Below are 15,008 nucleotides of genomic sequence, written 5' to 3'. Positions count from 1 at the left end.
AGATTTCCATCAAATATTGCTCAGCAGGAAATAACCATTAAACAAAACGGCCTTATCACCCTCTTGCAGGTAGTGTCTTTAATTAACTGCGGCGCGCCTCCGCTCGTCAGCCCCTCAAACTCGGGGGGTTTTAAGACCCAGCAGAGGTGCAATAGTGAACATCTGTCGCCTCGGTCTCCACAGTATGAATTGCGCCTGGGCTCCGGTCTGAAGACACACAGGCAGCGGCAGGCGGGCTGGCACAGCGCGGACAGACTGGAGCGGATCCGGGACGCGAGGAGATGCCGCTGGACCATGAGAGAAAGTGGAGCCAGACGCACTGAGCCGCGATAAGACAGCGCGCCGCAACATGAAGACACCTATGGTAAAGGTCTCTGCCATGTAGCCTACAGGCAACTGTTTGTGCTCGCTTTTAAACCAGCATTGTTCTGCGAAGTGCGCTCCAAACGCCATAACGCTGCTGTGTGTACTCAGTCGGATCAAAAGATTAGGATCTGAACAATGGACATCCAGCTGTGCGCTCTGTTTGGCACTAAGCTGCTGCTTTTTCTTAGAATAAACACTACAGCGTGGACCACAGCGCGCTGGGTGTTTGTTTTTCCTGCGTTTCAGATGCACATATTTAAAAAGTGCATGAAATTTGATGCCTTTAATGTTACTTGTGTTAATGCTGTGGGAAGAAAGAGATCCTCTCATCCTACAGTCCTTGTGTGAGTGCCACGAAACAAATCAAAGTGCCACGAGCTGCTTATCTCCTGCAGCTGTAGTATAATATGGATTTTTAAAGGTGGCAGCTCAGACTGAAGCACGCGCAAGGTCAGGATATCAAAATGAACTTCAACTTTTTTTTTGTAGCTTTCGGCGTTCATTGACGTCTGCAGATGTGCACCTGAACGCACCTGAGCGTTAAAATGCAAAGTAAGTGAAGCTCTTCATTAACAGCCTGGCACCCTGTCAATGTCACGATCAGGCCTGTGCCCTTAAATGAAATCGATAAGAGCTTTTTTTTTTTTTTTTTTTTTTTTTAAGTTTTGGTGGCACGTGACGTGAATTACAGGAAGTTGGAGTGTTTATTGACGGAGCAGCTGAGGGTGGTGGTGGTGGTGTCAGTGCGCAGAGGAGGCTGCCTCTCGCCTCTCAGTAAGTCTTTGCGCTCAGTCTAAACTCAGTCCAGTGCAACAGGGCTAATTTGTCAGCATCTGCTTGTGTCTTTGTGTCAGCGCCATGGGGTTGCGGTGCTTCTCGTGCTTCTCCTGTGCGCCAGCTTGTTCCTCGTGTACAACGGCAGCTTCAACGGCGCTTCCAGGGACGCTAACGACACGCACATTCGACAGCATGAACAGCTGCGGCGGCCCACCGAAGCCTCCGCCAGGGTGGCCAAGCCTCACCCCCCGGTCCTCCAGGGATACAGCGGCATCATCGACCATAAGGTAAACAGATGTGACTGTGTGCGTCTCCCTCAACGCGCGGAAGGCGCGGGTGAGTGGTTTCAAATGTGTGGCTAATGCGTTGCAAAGTAGGCACCAAAACCAGTTCTACTTTCTTTCATGTGAAAGCCGTTTCTGCACTGCATCTTCACTGTTCCCTCCTGACACACACACACACACACACACACACACACACACACACACACACCTTTCCTCCTGTCTAATGACCAGCAGTCATCTATCTGCTCAGCTCTTTAGAGAGGGGAGCCTCCCCCTCGTCATTTATCACAATTTTCTCCAGCACAGTGTTGCGCCACACTCAATACCCACCTGTCGTTACTAATAACAGCTTAGGCTAGAAATGAAATCCTTGGCTGCATTCTTACGCTCTAATTGATAAGCCTGGGAGACCTGCAGCTAGGTGAACCCTGACGTCACTGTAGGGGTGTATTGACTTCCATCTATTTACCATGCCAGGAGAAAACAATCAATGTGAGTACTGGGGAGAGAAAGGCGCTGCAAGTAAAGCAGACCTAATCACCTTGTAAAGGCTTTTTTTTAGGAAACATACAAGACAGCATGCTTCTCTGCAGGCAATCAGGTTGATGGGCTGTTGGGCGGTGTGTGAGGCGGTTTGCACCACCCAGCCAAATGATGGATGCAACAGTTCTCCAACCACTGGATTTAAGATGCTTACAATTTAGAGAAATGGTTTTGGCTGGATTCGGCAGATTATGAGACAATGGGTCTCTGTAAAAGGCTCCCCGAGCGTCCTGTAAGACACCCAGACTGGAAGGGACACAAAACCTGTTTGTGTTTCCGATGGAAAAGGGACTGGAGCACGGTGATTGACAGGCTTTAATTATGCAAACAGACGAACGTTTGACTCTTAACACACAGCAGTGTCGAAGCGTTTACAAAATTAAAGGCTGCAAATCAGATCTATCCGTGTGCTCCAGCCCCTCTTCCCCCTCTGCAGTTTGCAGTTTTTGAGTTGAGAAGCACCTGATTCAGATGCGTGTTGCTGGAAATGTGCAGAGAAGCCTTTGTCCATGTGATCGCTTTGTATCCCTCTGGACTCATTTTGTGTCTCTCTGGAGTTGTTTTCGCATCTCTTTGTAGTTGTTTTGCCTCTTTTTGTAGTTGATTTGTGTCTCTTTGTAGTTGTTTCACGTCTCTCAAAGGCATTTTGTATGTCTTTGTAGTCGCTCTGTGTTTCTCTGTTGTCATTTTGCAGCAGTTTGTAGTAGTTTTGTGTCTCTTTGTAGCCACTTGATCGAAAAATGTTAACAGTCACTTCGATCACAGGTGCTTCCCGGGGGCTCGAGGGGTCAGGCGCCTCTCGGCTTGTGTTCGATAGGCCCGTTCATTAATCCATCCATGGCAGGCCTCATCAGTGCTGCCATCTCCGTTTCGAGGAAAGTGCGTGTTGGCAGCTGAGAAACGTTTTAAATATGAGTCATTTGCGAGCCTCCTGCCTGCTCTTAGAAGAGACCATTGCAGTGAGCATGAGAGACACAACATGAACATACATCAGCAGGACAGATTTGGAAGTCAACACATTGTTCCTGAACGTAGCCTGCTTGGTAAATGAGGTTTTTCTAAATTAAACACCAGGGCCTCTGACGAGTCTCTTAATCTTGTGACAAAGTAATGCAGGTTGGCAACAGAAGGTGGAACTATTATTCATTAAAAGAAATCTCGGCGGTGCAGAAACCAGCGAGTGTGGAAAGCTCTAATGTCGGTGACTGTGAAAAGTTCAGCTGGTGGAGTTTACTCAGGAGAAACGCTGCCTCCACAGAAGTTTCCTTTTGAGTCACTCAGCTCTGGGGGAAATGCACAGAGCTTTTGTGTGTGCAGTTCTTCACATATGACACACATGAGGAACATCAGGGGGGATGTACAGACAAACATGTTATGTCCATCTTATGTTTGTTGTTTTTGCCCTGGTTTAATCATTAATTAAACACCAGCATGACTCTAACACTGCACTCAGGGGCTTTGGTGACGTCACTGTTACAGAGTGCATCGGGCGGTCAGACAATTAAACACACTGTGGACGAACCACAGCTTACCAATAATTTTTCAAATGACATGGCAACAAAAGTGAGCAATTATTATCGAAGCTGCCTGATTCAGCGTTGACTTGTACTGAACTCTCTGCTCCTGTACTCTTATCTACCTGAAGGAGGGTGTTTATTCCTGTTCTCAGTTCTCTAAGTGCTGTTTGAGTTCTAGTTCTTGGGTTCGCTGTGAGGGTTAAGGCTTGAGTGTTACTTCCTGTCCACATGGACCGTCTCGCATGTGCTTTGAAATGAGTCCCCAGTCTGTGCCGACGACTATGCGTGAACACGTCTCCTGATGCAGACAAAGGAGCATAAACAGAAAATGCATGAGCGTCGGCTGACCACGTCTGCATCCGTTTCAGCGCTTTAGGGCCCTGGGAAGACATCCTGTGAATGCAGAATGGACGGTTATAACAAACGCTTCACATGCATTCATCTTTGTTTTCATTTCTAGATAATTTGGGTTAGATAATTGGTTTAATCTGAGGTTTTTGCACAGGCTGTTTGTCACTGGAGCTGCATTAATGGACTCTATTGTAGAGCTGTGTGCAGTGTGGTTTGCTGTCCCCAGATCGCAGTAATTTAGTTGGTATGATTTTTATCACAACCGATAGGAGCCGTGCCTAAAAACAGCATTTTCATCTAAGAGTGTGAACTTGTAATGTGTGACTCTGTTTATAGGCGGGATGTGGATGATGGACCTTGTACGGTACCGAACGTTAAACCCAGTTAATATTTGTCAAGAGTTGCGCTCAATACGCCAGAGGCTGTTTAGCTTTTGGTCCTGGAGTCAGAATTATTCCACAGCGAAGTCACGCAGTCCTCTCAGAAGTCCAGCTCAAATGAGTCAGTCATATTTTAAGACAGCTGATGGGACTCGCAGCAGCAGCAGCAACATCTTTTTTCTCTCACTGCCTGAAATGCCAATATTCAGTGACCATGTATGTTTTGATTTGATGAAGATTTGTCTGTAACGCGTCAGTAAACCCAGCTATGGATGAGAATTGATTTTCCCCCTCTGGCGGAGGCAGCCGAGCATCATAAGTAAACCACCAATTTATTTTTTCTCTTGGCAATAAACTTATTGACATTTTGGTGACAAGGGACATCAATTAGGGCCACGGCTCCACTGAACATCATTTATACTTCTTCAAACCTGGTATTATGTCACCCTTCACATTCTGCTACTGCAAGCTGTAATCAATACTTTATGATTTGAATGCACTTTGCTACTACAGCATGTGGTAGTGCATAATGCTGCACAGCCTCCAATACTTTGACAGCATGGATGAGCTTCCTCTGGATATATCGAGAAGTGGAGAAGTTGTTGCCCTTGCCTCACATTTGTTCTCCTGCAGCGCTGAATGATCAGTGTTCGGAAGAAATACTCCGACATGAACATTTGTCTTCTTCATCTTTGCTTGCTGACCTCTCTGCTTTATTGATCTTTCCAAGATATCAGCTGCCTGGCACACAGGGTGCAGTGCCAGTCAGCCTTTGACCGTTTCACTTTATCTTCCACCAGAGTATTAAACTCATCACATCCCAGAAAACATTTTGAAGCCTCCAAGTTTTCTGCAGACTTTTGGCCAAGATGCCAAAACATTTGACAGAACATTGAATTTTTCTTCCTCCTCACTGGGGTAACAACCAACATTTTAGGATATTTTTTACGTTTGCATCTGAGATCCATTTAAATCCTTGTATCTTTTCAATGCAACATGTTTGATTTAGGTCAGAGTGAAGGCTATTTTATTTCTAGCTATGCAGCTGCATTGGTTGGCCTGGACATGTGCTGTGAAGACTGGAGGAGAGGGACGAGATAAGGAAGCAAAGAAAGAAAGTTGGAAAAGAGATGAAAGGGAGGAGAAACTCTTGTAGAGCAAGGGCAAAGAGAATGAGAGAAGAGGACAAAACCAGGAAAGGGTAAGGACGGAGACAACGATAAAAGAGAATATAGGACCCGGGAAAGGTTCAGCCTGAGAGAATGAGACAAGAGAGTGAAGAAGGAGGCAGAAACCGACACGTAAGCGAAAGATAGAGAGTGAAATCCCAAGGGGTTTCCTTTCTTCTAGCAGTATCCTCCGTTTTATTTTGTCAGTGAGGAGAAGGAGGAGGAGGAGGAGGAGGACAGGAAACCACTCTCGCATGTCTCTCAGTGGAGATGGGAGGACGAGACGGTGAAACCATCTCCCTCTGATTGCCTCTCTGACACCGGCATCGTGCAGCTTTCTAACTGATATCCTGGAGACAGGTGGAGGCCAAGTAATGGAGGAGATTTAGGTGGAGACGCGCGAGGAGGCTTATCAAACACGAGGCGCGCCCTGATGGCACGCTAGAAAAGGATGAACCGGGATGACTTTCCCTGTCTAACGAGACACCAGATGTTTTCATGCGATTAAAAGTCAAACTGTTGGAAAGAAGGCGAAGAGTCTGCAGCCTGTCTGTGAGACTGTGCATCACACGTTTAGCATTAAACACCTATAATAGTCACTCTTAACCGGCAGCTCACGGACCACATCCAGCCCGCTAAAGCTTCCCATCCGGCTCGCAGAATATTAACAAACTCAGCACATCTAACGTGACTCACCAGCTGAGGAGGCGCGGTCCGCCCTGACACTGATTGTGCCAATGAGCCAAAAAGTCCATAATTCATAGTTCAAGAGTCAGAATCAGATTATTCTCCAGCTCCTTCCTCTCTGCTCTGCGGACCCACCATCAAAGGGCTCAGCTCCCAGGCTGGACGCTCCCTGGAGCCGACGGCAGCGCACTGGCTGGACTACAGGAGGCGACTCCAGAGCTGTCGGAGAATCACTGAGTTTGTCTATTGAGTGTAAGAGGTGACAGTTTATTATTGAGATAAGGACTCATTCATTGGTGGTTAAACACATACTGAGCACTGACAGCCTTCTTGGGGGACATCTGAGAGCATTTTCTAGTTATGTATCTAGTTATCATTATGGATTTCCATGTTTTTTAAGTCTGTTCACGCTGATGTAGACTCATAAAAACATCACTTTGTAAGAAAGTGAAAATATTAAATGAAAGGCCTAATTTTTGTATTTATTTATTTATTTTTGTTTGAAAGTCCATCCACGCAGCGTCTGCTTGGAAAATTGCTGCACTTGGACGAATGTATTTGAGGACCTCTGTCCTATAAGATTGTTGGACAGTTTAGGATCAAAGTGAAGATGCAGAAGCAGAGATTTTGTCTTTTGATTCCATAGTCTTCTTCCTTCCTACAGCGCTAAAATACTGATGCTATTGTTTAGCATGCTAATTAGCACCATCCAATAGCTGTTCAGACATTTCGCTTGAGAAGACAAATGGCAGCTTTATGGTATGTTGCACGTCTGGATTCAGTTCTGTTCCAGTCTAGTCATTGGATGTTTGGTCAGCTGGTGGCGCTATGATCACATGCATCCTATGGGAAGAATGATGTTTGTCCCATATTTCTCTGCAGTCCATTCAGTCGGATCTGTTCAGATAGTTTAATGTGGATCAAAGTTTTAAACTGACTGACCAACCCAACCAGTAGACCCACTGCAGCCACACCGCTCACATTGGAGAGAAATGCCAGAAACTGTTGCGCAGCTGCAGACAATCCCGCTGAGATGGCACAAGAAATCTACAAAGCAGAAACTCTGGACACACTCGTTTTTAGACATATCTGGCCCGGAAATACTCCCTGTGTAGGTACACTTTGCCTGAAGGCATGAGCTAAGGAGAGCCAAGCCATCTGTGCCAAGGAGACATGACAAGGCATCCTTCTCCTTACCACAGCTTTCGTGACAGCTGGAGAAGTGAGATGTTTAATATTTCATCTCAGGCAGCCGCATCTTCTGTGGTTTTCTCTGAGCAACAAAGCCATTTTTCACCGTTCATTAGGATTTGCTAAGCAATCAGCCAGCTGCATAGCGAGACAGAAAACTCCCCAATTAGGCCGTTATGGCCAAGGACTCTGTAGTCGTTTTATGCTAACTAACAGTGTTTGTCTGCAGGTCTGTCTGTGTGTGTGTGCATGAACTCGTGCATGTGTGTGTGTGTGTGAGCTCTGTCTTTGTGTTTTGTACCGTTTGGAGTTTTAAATTACAGCGTGAATTGCACCAAACATTAGCAACAGATAACCACTATTTTTATGCAGAAACCTTGTTAGAATAATAAAAAGTGTTCCGTTTTGACTGAAAAGAAGAGAATCATGGTTTCGTTATGCCACAGTGGTCCCAATTGGGGCATAGTCTTGGATTTCAACTTATCTCCAGTGCATTCTGCTCCCGCCAAACATAACACAGCTTCAGGCTCTTTCCAGTGCAGGCCTGGAAAGCAATTACGGATGAGGAGTGGGAGGGGGAGGGAGCTCCGAGTCTTGATAAGCATTCCCTCGACGGAGTAATCTCACTCTTGGTGCCTTTTGGCATTCTGTGGTTAGGGAATCGTTGGTGAAGTCATATGTTTTCAACATAAAGGAAGTGGAGGTAAACTTCTTGAGGCGTGTGTCTTGAGCTGAATGGTGATTTCATGCTTCTCCATGTTTTAACCTTTGGTGCTTGGTAAACTGTAGCCCGTGGAACGCGCTCCTTGTTTGGCCCCCGAGAGACCTGTGAAGACTCTGAAAAGGTTAAAATATGATAAATGGATGATACCTTTTGGCACAGCATCGGGAGATAGATGATAGGCCGCCCTTCGCCGTCGTTAAGAGCGAATGCAAAGAGACGGCTGGCAGGAAGCGCTGCAATAAAACCAAATTTCTTTGCTTTTCCTTCCTCTGGCTGGGCAGACACACAAGGCCGGCTACATTACTCAGCTCTTTAGGCTTGATTAATGAGCGTGTCCTCTGTGGTGGGAGGGAGGAATGATGAAACTGTTAGTTGTATTTTGGCATAATATCCCTCTGTATGTCATGAGCCTTCCACATTAGAAACATATTGTCTACCGGGATTATTAATTACACACCTCGGGTTTGCCAAAACAGTGAACTTCTTGGCCAAAAATGGAGCGAAGGAGCAGGACTGTATTAAAATTGGCAAAGTGACACAAGAAATGCCAAAAATGTGGAGGAAACCTCGACATTGAGCACCAGAGAGCCATGAAGAGAGAAACAGCCTCCTGTAGTGTTTTGCTGATCTGACGTTAAATTGTTGCCTCTGCCGCGATGTCTGCCTTCAGTCGAAACAGTCCCAATTACTGAGCGGACTTTGATGTATGTCCCGTCACCCCCCCCTCCATTGAGGAGACATTGTCATGGCTGTTCAGTTGAATTTTCTTTGGTTCCACTCTCGCGCCGACGAGCCTACTGATTGCACCTTCAGTGCTGTTGAGGAGTAAGCATTTTTCCTGGGCTCATACCGAGCTGCTTCCGCCTCCTTTTCTTTCTTCTGTGCTGGAGGGACTCCACATTAATTCAGGTTATATCAACAGCAGGGTCTTTCATGGGACCACGAATCTCTGTAGTGTGAAACAGATGCAGCAGACAGTCTGCGCTCTCCTCACAGCAGTGTCAGATGATGCCTCGCCCCCCGGTGCTGGAAAAGTCAAATTGTACATCGAAACCTGAAACAAAGCAAAAATCTGAATAAATGAGTGTCGGAGCAAATGCACATTCTTCCACAGAGGGAATGAGGACTCACTGATGGCTTTAATGAGTATGAAAATCATGTGAGTCACCAGATCTCAACCCAGTTGAACACCTATGGGAAATTGTAATGTGACATGGTAGACAGCACTCTTGCCCACTATCATCAAAACACCAAATGAGGGAATATGCTTTGGAGGAATGGTTTTCAGAGACTTATTGAATCTATGCCAAGGAGCATTTAAGCTGCTCTGGAGGCTCACAATGGCCCGACAGCATTACTAATACCCCATTTATTCGCTGCCTTTTTTGTTCATCTTGTGTAGATCGAATAGCAATCAGATCTCAAAAAGTGTAAATGTGTCCAAGACGCACCTGAAACTTACTGAAATCTGATTGCTCAAACCACCTCGGCATCTGTCTCTTCAAGATGCATACATAATATTTACAATGTCGGTAAGACACTTCAGAAGTAGCCCGTGATGATATCAGCTGAATCACCCTGAAACCAGGCGCCTTTCTCCCTTAGGCGTGCCATGCTGCTGTCGCCTTTTATGTGAGCCAGTAAAAACAAGAAAAACCTTTCTCTCGAGGGTGATCCATGCGTTTTTCTGTCAAGTTATTGTACCTAAACTGCTAAAAGTTTGTAATCAGGTGAATTACCACCACCCCGCCCAGGAAAACCAAGACAAATTGGAATCAGATTTGTAGTCTGGTTTACAGAGGTGTATGCATGAAGGAGTATTAAAGGATATGGAGCTTTGAGTGAAGAGTGAAAGTGGGGCCTGATGCAGCATTTATGTTGGGATGGATGGCAGAGATGGGAAAGATTCTCATGTTAACGACTTGCAAGCATTCATGGTTTTATAACTACAGTCTCAGCTGTATGAGGAATGAAATCCTGTGCAATAACAATATAACCCCATCTCCATTAAACGTGGGGTTATTTACAGCGAACAGTGGCCTGAGGCTGATTGAGGCAGCCATATTATCTTTGTTTGACATGAAGGCGACACTTTGTGCTCGGTTTTCCTTCTCTTTGTCACCTTTGAAAAGGCTCCTCATCGTGAGCAGTAGATAGTAAAAGCCATATTTTTGTTGGCACAATAGATCAATAAAAGGCTGCAGAAGAAAATTCTTCATTTACGTGTAGCGCACATGCAGAGCCGTCTCTCCCCGTGTGTAATGAATCCCATCTGTGACTCAGAAACGTGGCGTGGAGGTGAATGAAGAGTCAGTCATCAGTCAGCAGTGATGTTCCCTGGCTGTTCCGTCACTTCTCTGATGGCACGCTGTCCTCGTGCTGCAGAGCAGAGGCGTTACTGTGCTCCTGCTGTCCACATGCGCAGCAGAGGAGGTAGTAATTTCAGGGTGTGGAGGACAGAATTTGTCCTTCCAGCTTTGGCTGTTTTCACGCTTGTTCCACGCCCTGTGAATCATTGTGGAAAGCAGGTGTGACTGTTGGTTTGTTTGCTTCAGAAAGTCAGAAAAATTGGAGCATTTCTCCACTTTACGACTGTCCAAGGAACACCTGTAAGAAAGCGGAAACCTCTCGCCTCAGTCATCCTCGAGAGCTGAGGGAGCTCTGTAGACGCCGCGGCGTTCACCTCAGATTTCAACTTCATTGAGATCGTGGACACGCCTCAGCAGTCGCAAGTGGGTCACGCCGACATGTAGGTCAACAGTGGATGTTTCCAAGATTGACAGTAAGACTAAATTGATTTTAGGCAGGGAGGCACATGGTGGTGATGTGGTCTAACCCTCACTGACTCAACGCGTTGTCGCCAAAAGAGCCCGCGATTCAGTTTCCTGCTGTTAAAGAAACAGAAGACAGATGTGACGTGTGACGAGACGCTGGTCCGACACGTGTTTCAACACATGGGACTCCCCGAATAATCTAACAACCACACAGGTTTTATTACCGATAGTTTGACATAGTTGTGTTGGCATCATGGACGGCTTTAGATAGTACATTACCCATAAGCCTCAGCTGCTGTTGCCATGGAGAAGAAGGCAGAGGTGCGACTCAGAGCTGCAGCACATCCAAAACGCTTTGGACCTGTAGTCGCACAGTGTTAATGCTGACATCCGGTCAGAAGGTCCCAGTCCGTGTTCATGACTTCCAGTCTAAATGTGTCCCAGAGCTTCTGCTTGGGACAACATGGACGCCTGCAGCAAACTGATGCTTGTGTGGCATCTCTCCGAATCTCAAAGCATGTTAGGACACTTTAAAGGAGACGGGAGTAGGAGCTAGAACCGCATGCACGACGTCTAGTGCAATCAGCTGAATGGAAACGCCAACTGCAAAGCTGTAACAGGAAGTACAGGAAGTGACAATTGATGAAAGGGTCATTCTGCTTCGTCAGGACGTCAGTTTGCCACTTTGACTTGTGGGTTGAAGGACTTTCCGTGTCACAGGTCGTCTTTTTTTCTGAGTTCAGAGAACGATGGATCACAGCGTCAGCTGTGATCAGATCTTTCTTGGTGAAATGCACCTTGGGAGTCACCGAGATCCCGCAAAGAAGATCTGTTTTACTTTGGACTTTTTATCAAGGAAGCGGGTATTTTTAAAAGCAGGTGTTCATCTTTTGGACTGATGATCCGTCGGTGATGAGTTTAGCGATGATCCGAGCTCCGAGCGGGAGTCACGTAACAACGTCTATGGGAAAAAAAATCAATGAGATTTTTATTGATGAAACCAGGGACGTCTGGAATACTGCACCTCCTACATCTCCTCTGTGCTTTATTGTAAATGAAATCATGTAAAGGTTTCATGAAAATGCAGAGCGTTATTCTGTTTAAAGTTTCCTCAGAACCAGGAGAAATCTAAAACTCTCAACATGCAGGTCGTATTGGAAAAAAAAAAAAAAAAAAAAAAAACACCTTTTCCACTTTTTACTTGATGTGCTATAAAAATATTATGAATTTTAATACTTGATACACTGTCAGAGCACACAAACACAACTAAGACAACACTTTGACACAGTTCTGGTTCTTATTACAACCTACATACCTCAGACAGCTTTAACAGATATTTCATGGCTGCAGAAAATGTTAGAACGTCCTCCGTATTGTTGTTGAGTCCTTAATCTGTCCTCTGTGCTCCTGCTCGCCACAATTGACGTGTGCTGAACAAATAATAGCCTAAATTATAGCCTGACAGCTTCTTTGTAGAATCAATGGATGCGTTTTCTCCGAGATAATAAGCTCAAAATCAAGTGGGAGCCGTGTTCATTAGGAGCCAGCAGGCAGGTTACTTTTTAAAAGGTTCATCTAACTTTTTGTAATTAAATAAATGAAATGCATTGTTTGCCAGCAACACCAAAACAGCTTAATAAAAACTGGAACGGTTTCCTCATTCATCACTTGGAACAGCACTTGTGTGTCCTTCTGATCACGCCGGCGGGGATTAACCTTTCATTCATGAAAGAATGCGACTTATTTTGAGACGAGTAATCTGTTGAAACCTCTGCCTCCTCTCAAACTGCAGCTATTTGTAGTCGAGATAAACAAATGGAACTAAGAGTTCAGCATCTTGTTATCCTTCAGGTTTTCAAATCAAAGCGCTCTGCGTTGGTTAATAGAAGTTCAGACGCCGTCCCCGAATACTCAGATTTCTTTCAAGATCAGGGCTGATGCTTGAAACAAAGTTAAATGTCAAAACATCAAACCTGAGCTGGAAAGAAAGTTTTGGAATAAAAAAAAAATAAGTTTTTAACGCTGCAGACACTCATAGTTGTCATTTTCACACCGAAGAAGAGTGACGGAAAGACAGCTGGCTAAAGCTAATAGAATTTGCAGATGCAGAGAGTCGTTTCGGCGATGCAGACGAGGGTCTGTCTGTTTATGAGCTGAAGATGACTCCATTTCCTCGGCTCGTAATCAGTGTTAATTCCGCCCTCCATCATCATCTCATTAATAATGCAACGAAAGCCTTGATGATGATGGTAGCATCAGATGCTCGCTAATGACTGAGAGGAACAGTATCGACTGCCACGCATTAAAATCAGCTGGAAAGCTGCGAACGCCCTGTTCCACATACAGCCGCAGCAGACGGCTGAGTGAAGGCGGAAAGCCGTAAAATACACCTACAGAAGTACTGCACTTAAGCACTATTCTGAGGTACTTGTACTGTACTCACGTATTTTCATGTGATGCTACTTTAAATCTCTTCTTACTGCATTTATCCGACAGCTGGACTCACTAGTTACTTTTCACATGAAGAATTTACATTAGAAATGCTCAGAAATACGCTGAAATGTCACATTAATCTCTTTTTGGGGCTGTTTGTCAACGTTTCACAAAACCATGATGTGTTAATGGAGTCGTTGTCTTCTAAAGTCGTTTAAATGCTTGTTTGAGGCTCAAAAAAGAAAAATGATCCAATATTTCACCAAGAAAAGTCCAAACAATGAATGATTCGTTCGTCTTTCTTCTTTCCTACGACTGTTAATCCTCTCACAACCTCTCAAATATTCATCTTGTCACCCGTTGGAGGCGAGCAGACTCCATGATGGGAACCACTAGAGTAAACTCCTTTGTTACGTTTAGTTTTTTGGACGTTACAAGCACAGATAGACGTGCATCAAAATCCAAGTCGGCCTGTCTGAGAGCATCACTGTGAAATGGAAAACAGCAAAATAATCATTTCATCTCGACGATCCTGTTTTCATAATCGATGGAAATCTGAATCGTGATTGGAAATAAAATGGGATTTATTGCCCAGTCCTCGTTTGACCTCAGTTCTGTAAAATGCTGCTCACGCTTTGATGCATTATTCTTAACAATGGCCTAATATATCACCAACAGGCCATTTGTCTGCAAATTGAGAGCCTTTACTTTGATATTTCCTGATGTATTCTCTTATTTTTTGCTGGTTTTGTCATGAAGCGAAGGATCTGAGCTCTTTCTTCCTTCGCCGCTGCGGCTGTGTGACTCTCATCTTTCCTTCAGCAGGCACTAACGTGAAAAACGCTGATCAGGGCTCATTAAGGGATAAAACAGTGAGGGAGCACCTCCCCGACAGAAGGCTGTTAGCATGCGTGCGTGCATTGTTTGTGTTTTTACGCGTTCCTGGTAGGCAGAACACACTCAGGATTAGACTAATGAGGCTCATCACCTTGCTGAAAAACTGGGACGAAAAAAAAGACGACAACCTCCAAACAGTCGTTCACTGATGTGAGTCTGCTGCAGAGCTGCTGGAAGGAATTATTCCTCTCATTGTGAAGATCAACCTGTGTGATTGTAACGCTCATTCACTCGCATGTTCCTAATCACCAGTTTGGCTGTTATTGCGTATCAGGTGTGTGTCCATTAAGTGAATGAATAGGCGTTAGCTTGGCAATAAACAGCGGCGCTGTGATTCATTTCATTAGTGTTTTCCCATTTCAAGTCTTTGGCTCATAAACGAGCTCTCCTGAGTTTCCACTTGGTCACACTGGGAATTGAAGTTTTATCTTTTCAGGGTCTCATTATCATCATCATTGTCATCGTCATCATCATTATTATTATTAATGAGTCTTTGGAGTTTGCACAGTCATTGTTGGAAGATATGCTACATAGGCAGATTAATCGACAGATGGATGGATAGAAGAATCAATACCACAGTGATCTGCCTTCAAAAGTACACAAGAATTATCAGTAAAATATAGTGAAAGTATCAAGTCAAAGTACTCTGTCTTGAATGGCCCCTGTTAGGAGGTCATTGAGGTTATTAATGGCCCTGTAGTAGAATATGGTCATGCAGAATAAGGCATTAATAAGTTCTTTATTATGACTAATAAGGACCAATATGCTGCTAATATTCATGCTAATGAGCAGCTGGTTAATGTGTACGTTAGTATACAGTGTTAGCGTAGCATTTTACAGCTGTTTCTGGACAAGGATGAGCTAATTTCAACTACTCCAGAGTCCAGAGTCCAGAGTCAGGCCCCATCAAAAGAT

At 44.9% G+C, this 15,008-nt stretch overlaps 1 protein-coding gene across 1 annotated transcript in view; it reads left to right on the top strand.

Moving 5' to 3' along the window:
- The first annotated feature begins 215 nt into the window (after positions 1-215).
- The window catches only part of st6galnac5a (ST6 (alpha-N-acetyl-neuraminyl-2,3-beta-galactosyl-1,3)-N-acetylgalactosaminide alpha-2,6-sialyltransferase 5a), a 46,722-nt gene continuing 31,929 nt past the window's right edge, over positions 216-15,008 (top strand). The window contains exons 1-2 of the mRNA XM_076745688.1: positions 216-364; positions 1,221-1,430. Coding sequence (XP_076601803.1) covers positions 350-364; positions 1,221-1,430 — 225 coding nt within the window. The 5' untranslated portion in view covers positions 216-349. The remainder of the gene's footprint in view (positions 365-1,220; positions 1,431-15,008) is intronic.

The sequence above is a fragment of the Chaetodon auriga genome, chromosome 12 (assembly GCF_051107435.1).
Source record: "Chaetodon auriga isolate fChaAug3 chromosome 12, fChaAug3.hap1, whole genome shotgun sequence".
Taxonomy (NCBI): domain Eukaryota; kingdom Metazoa; phylum Chordata; class Actinopteri; order Chaetodontiformes; family Chaetodontidae; genus Chaetodon; species Chaetodon auriga.
This window is presented reverse-complemented; position numbering and strand designations above follow the sequence as displayed.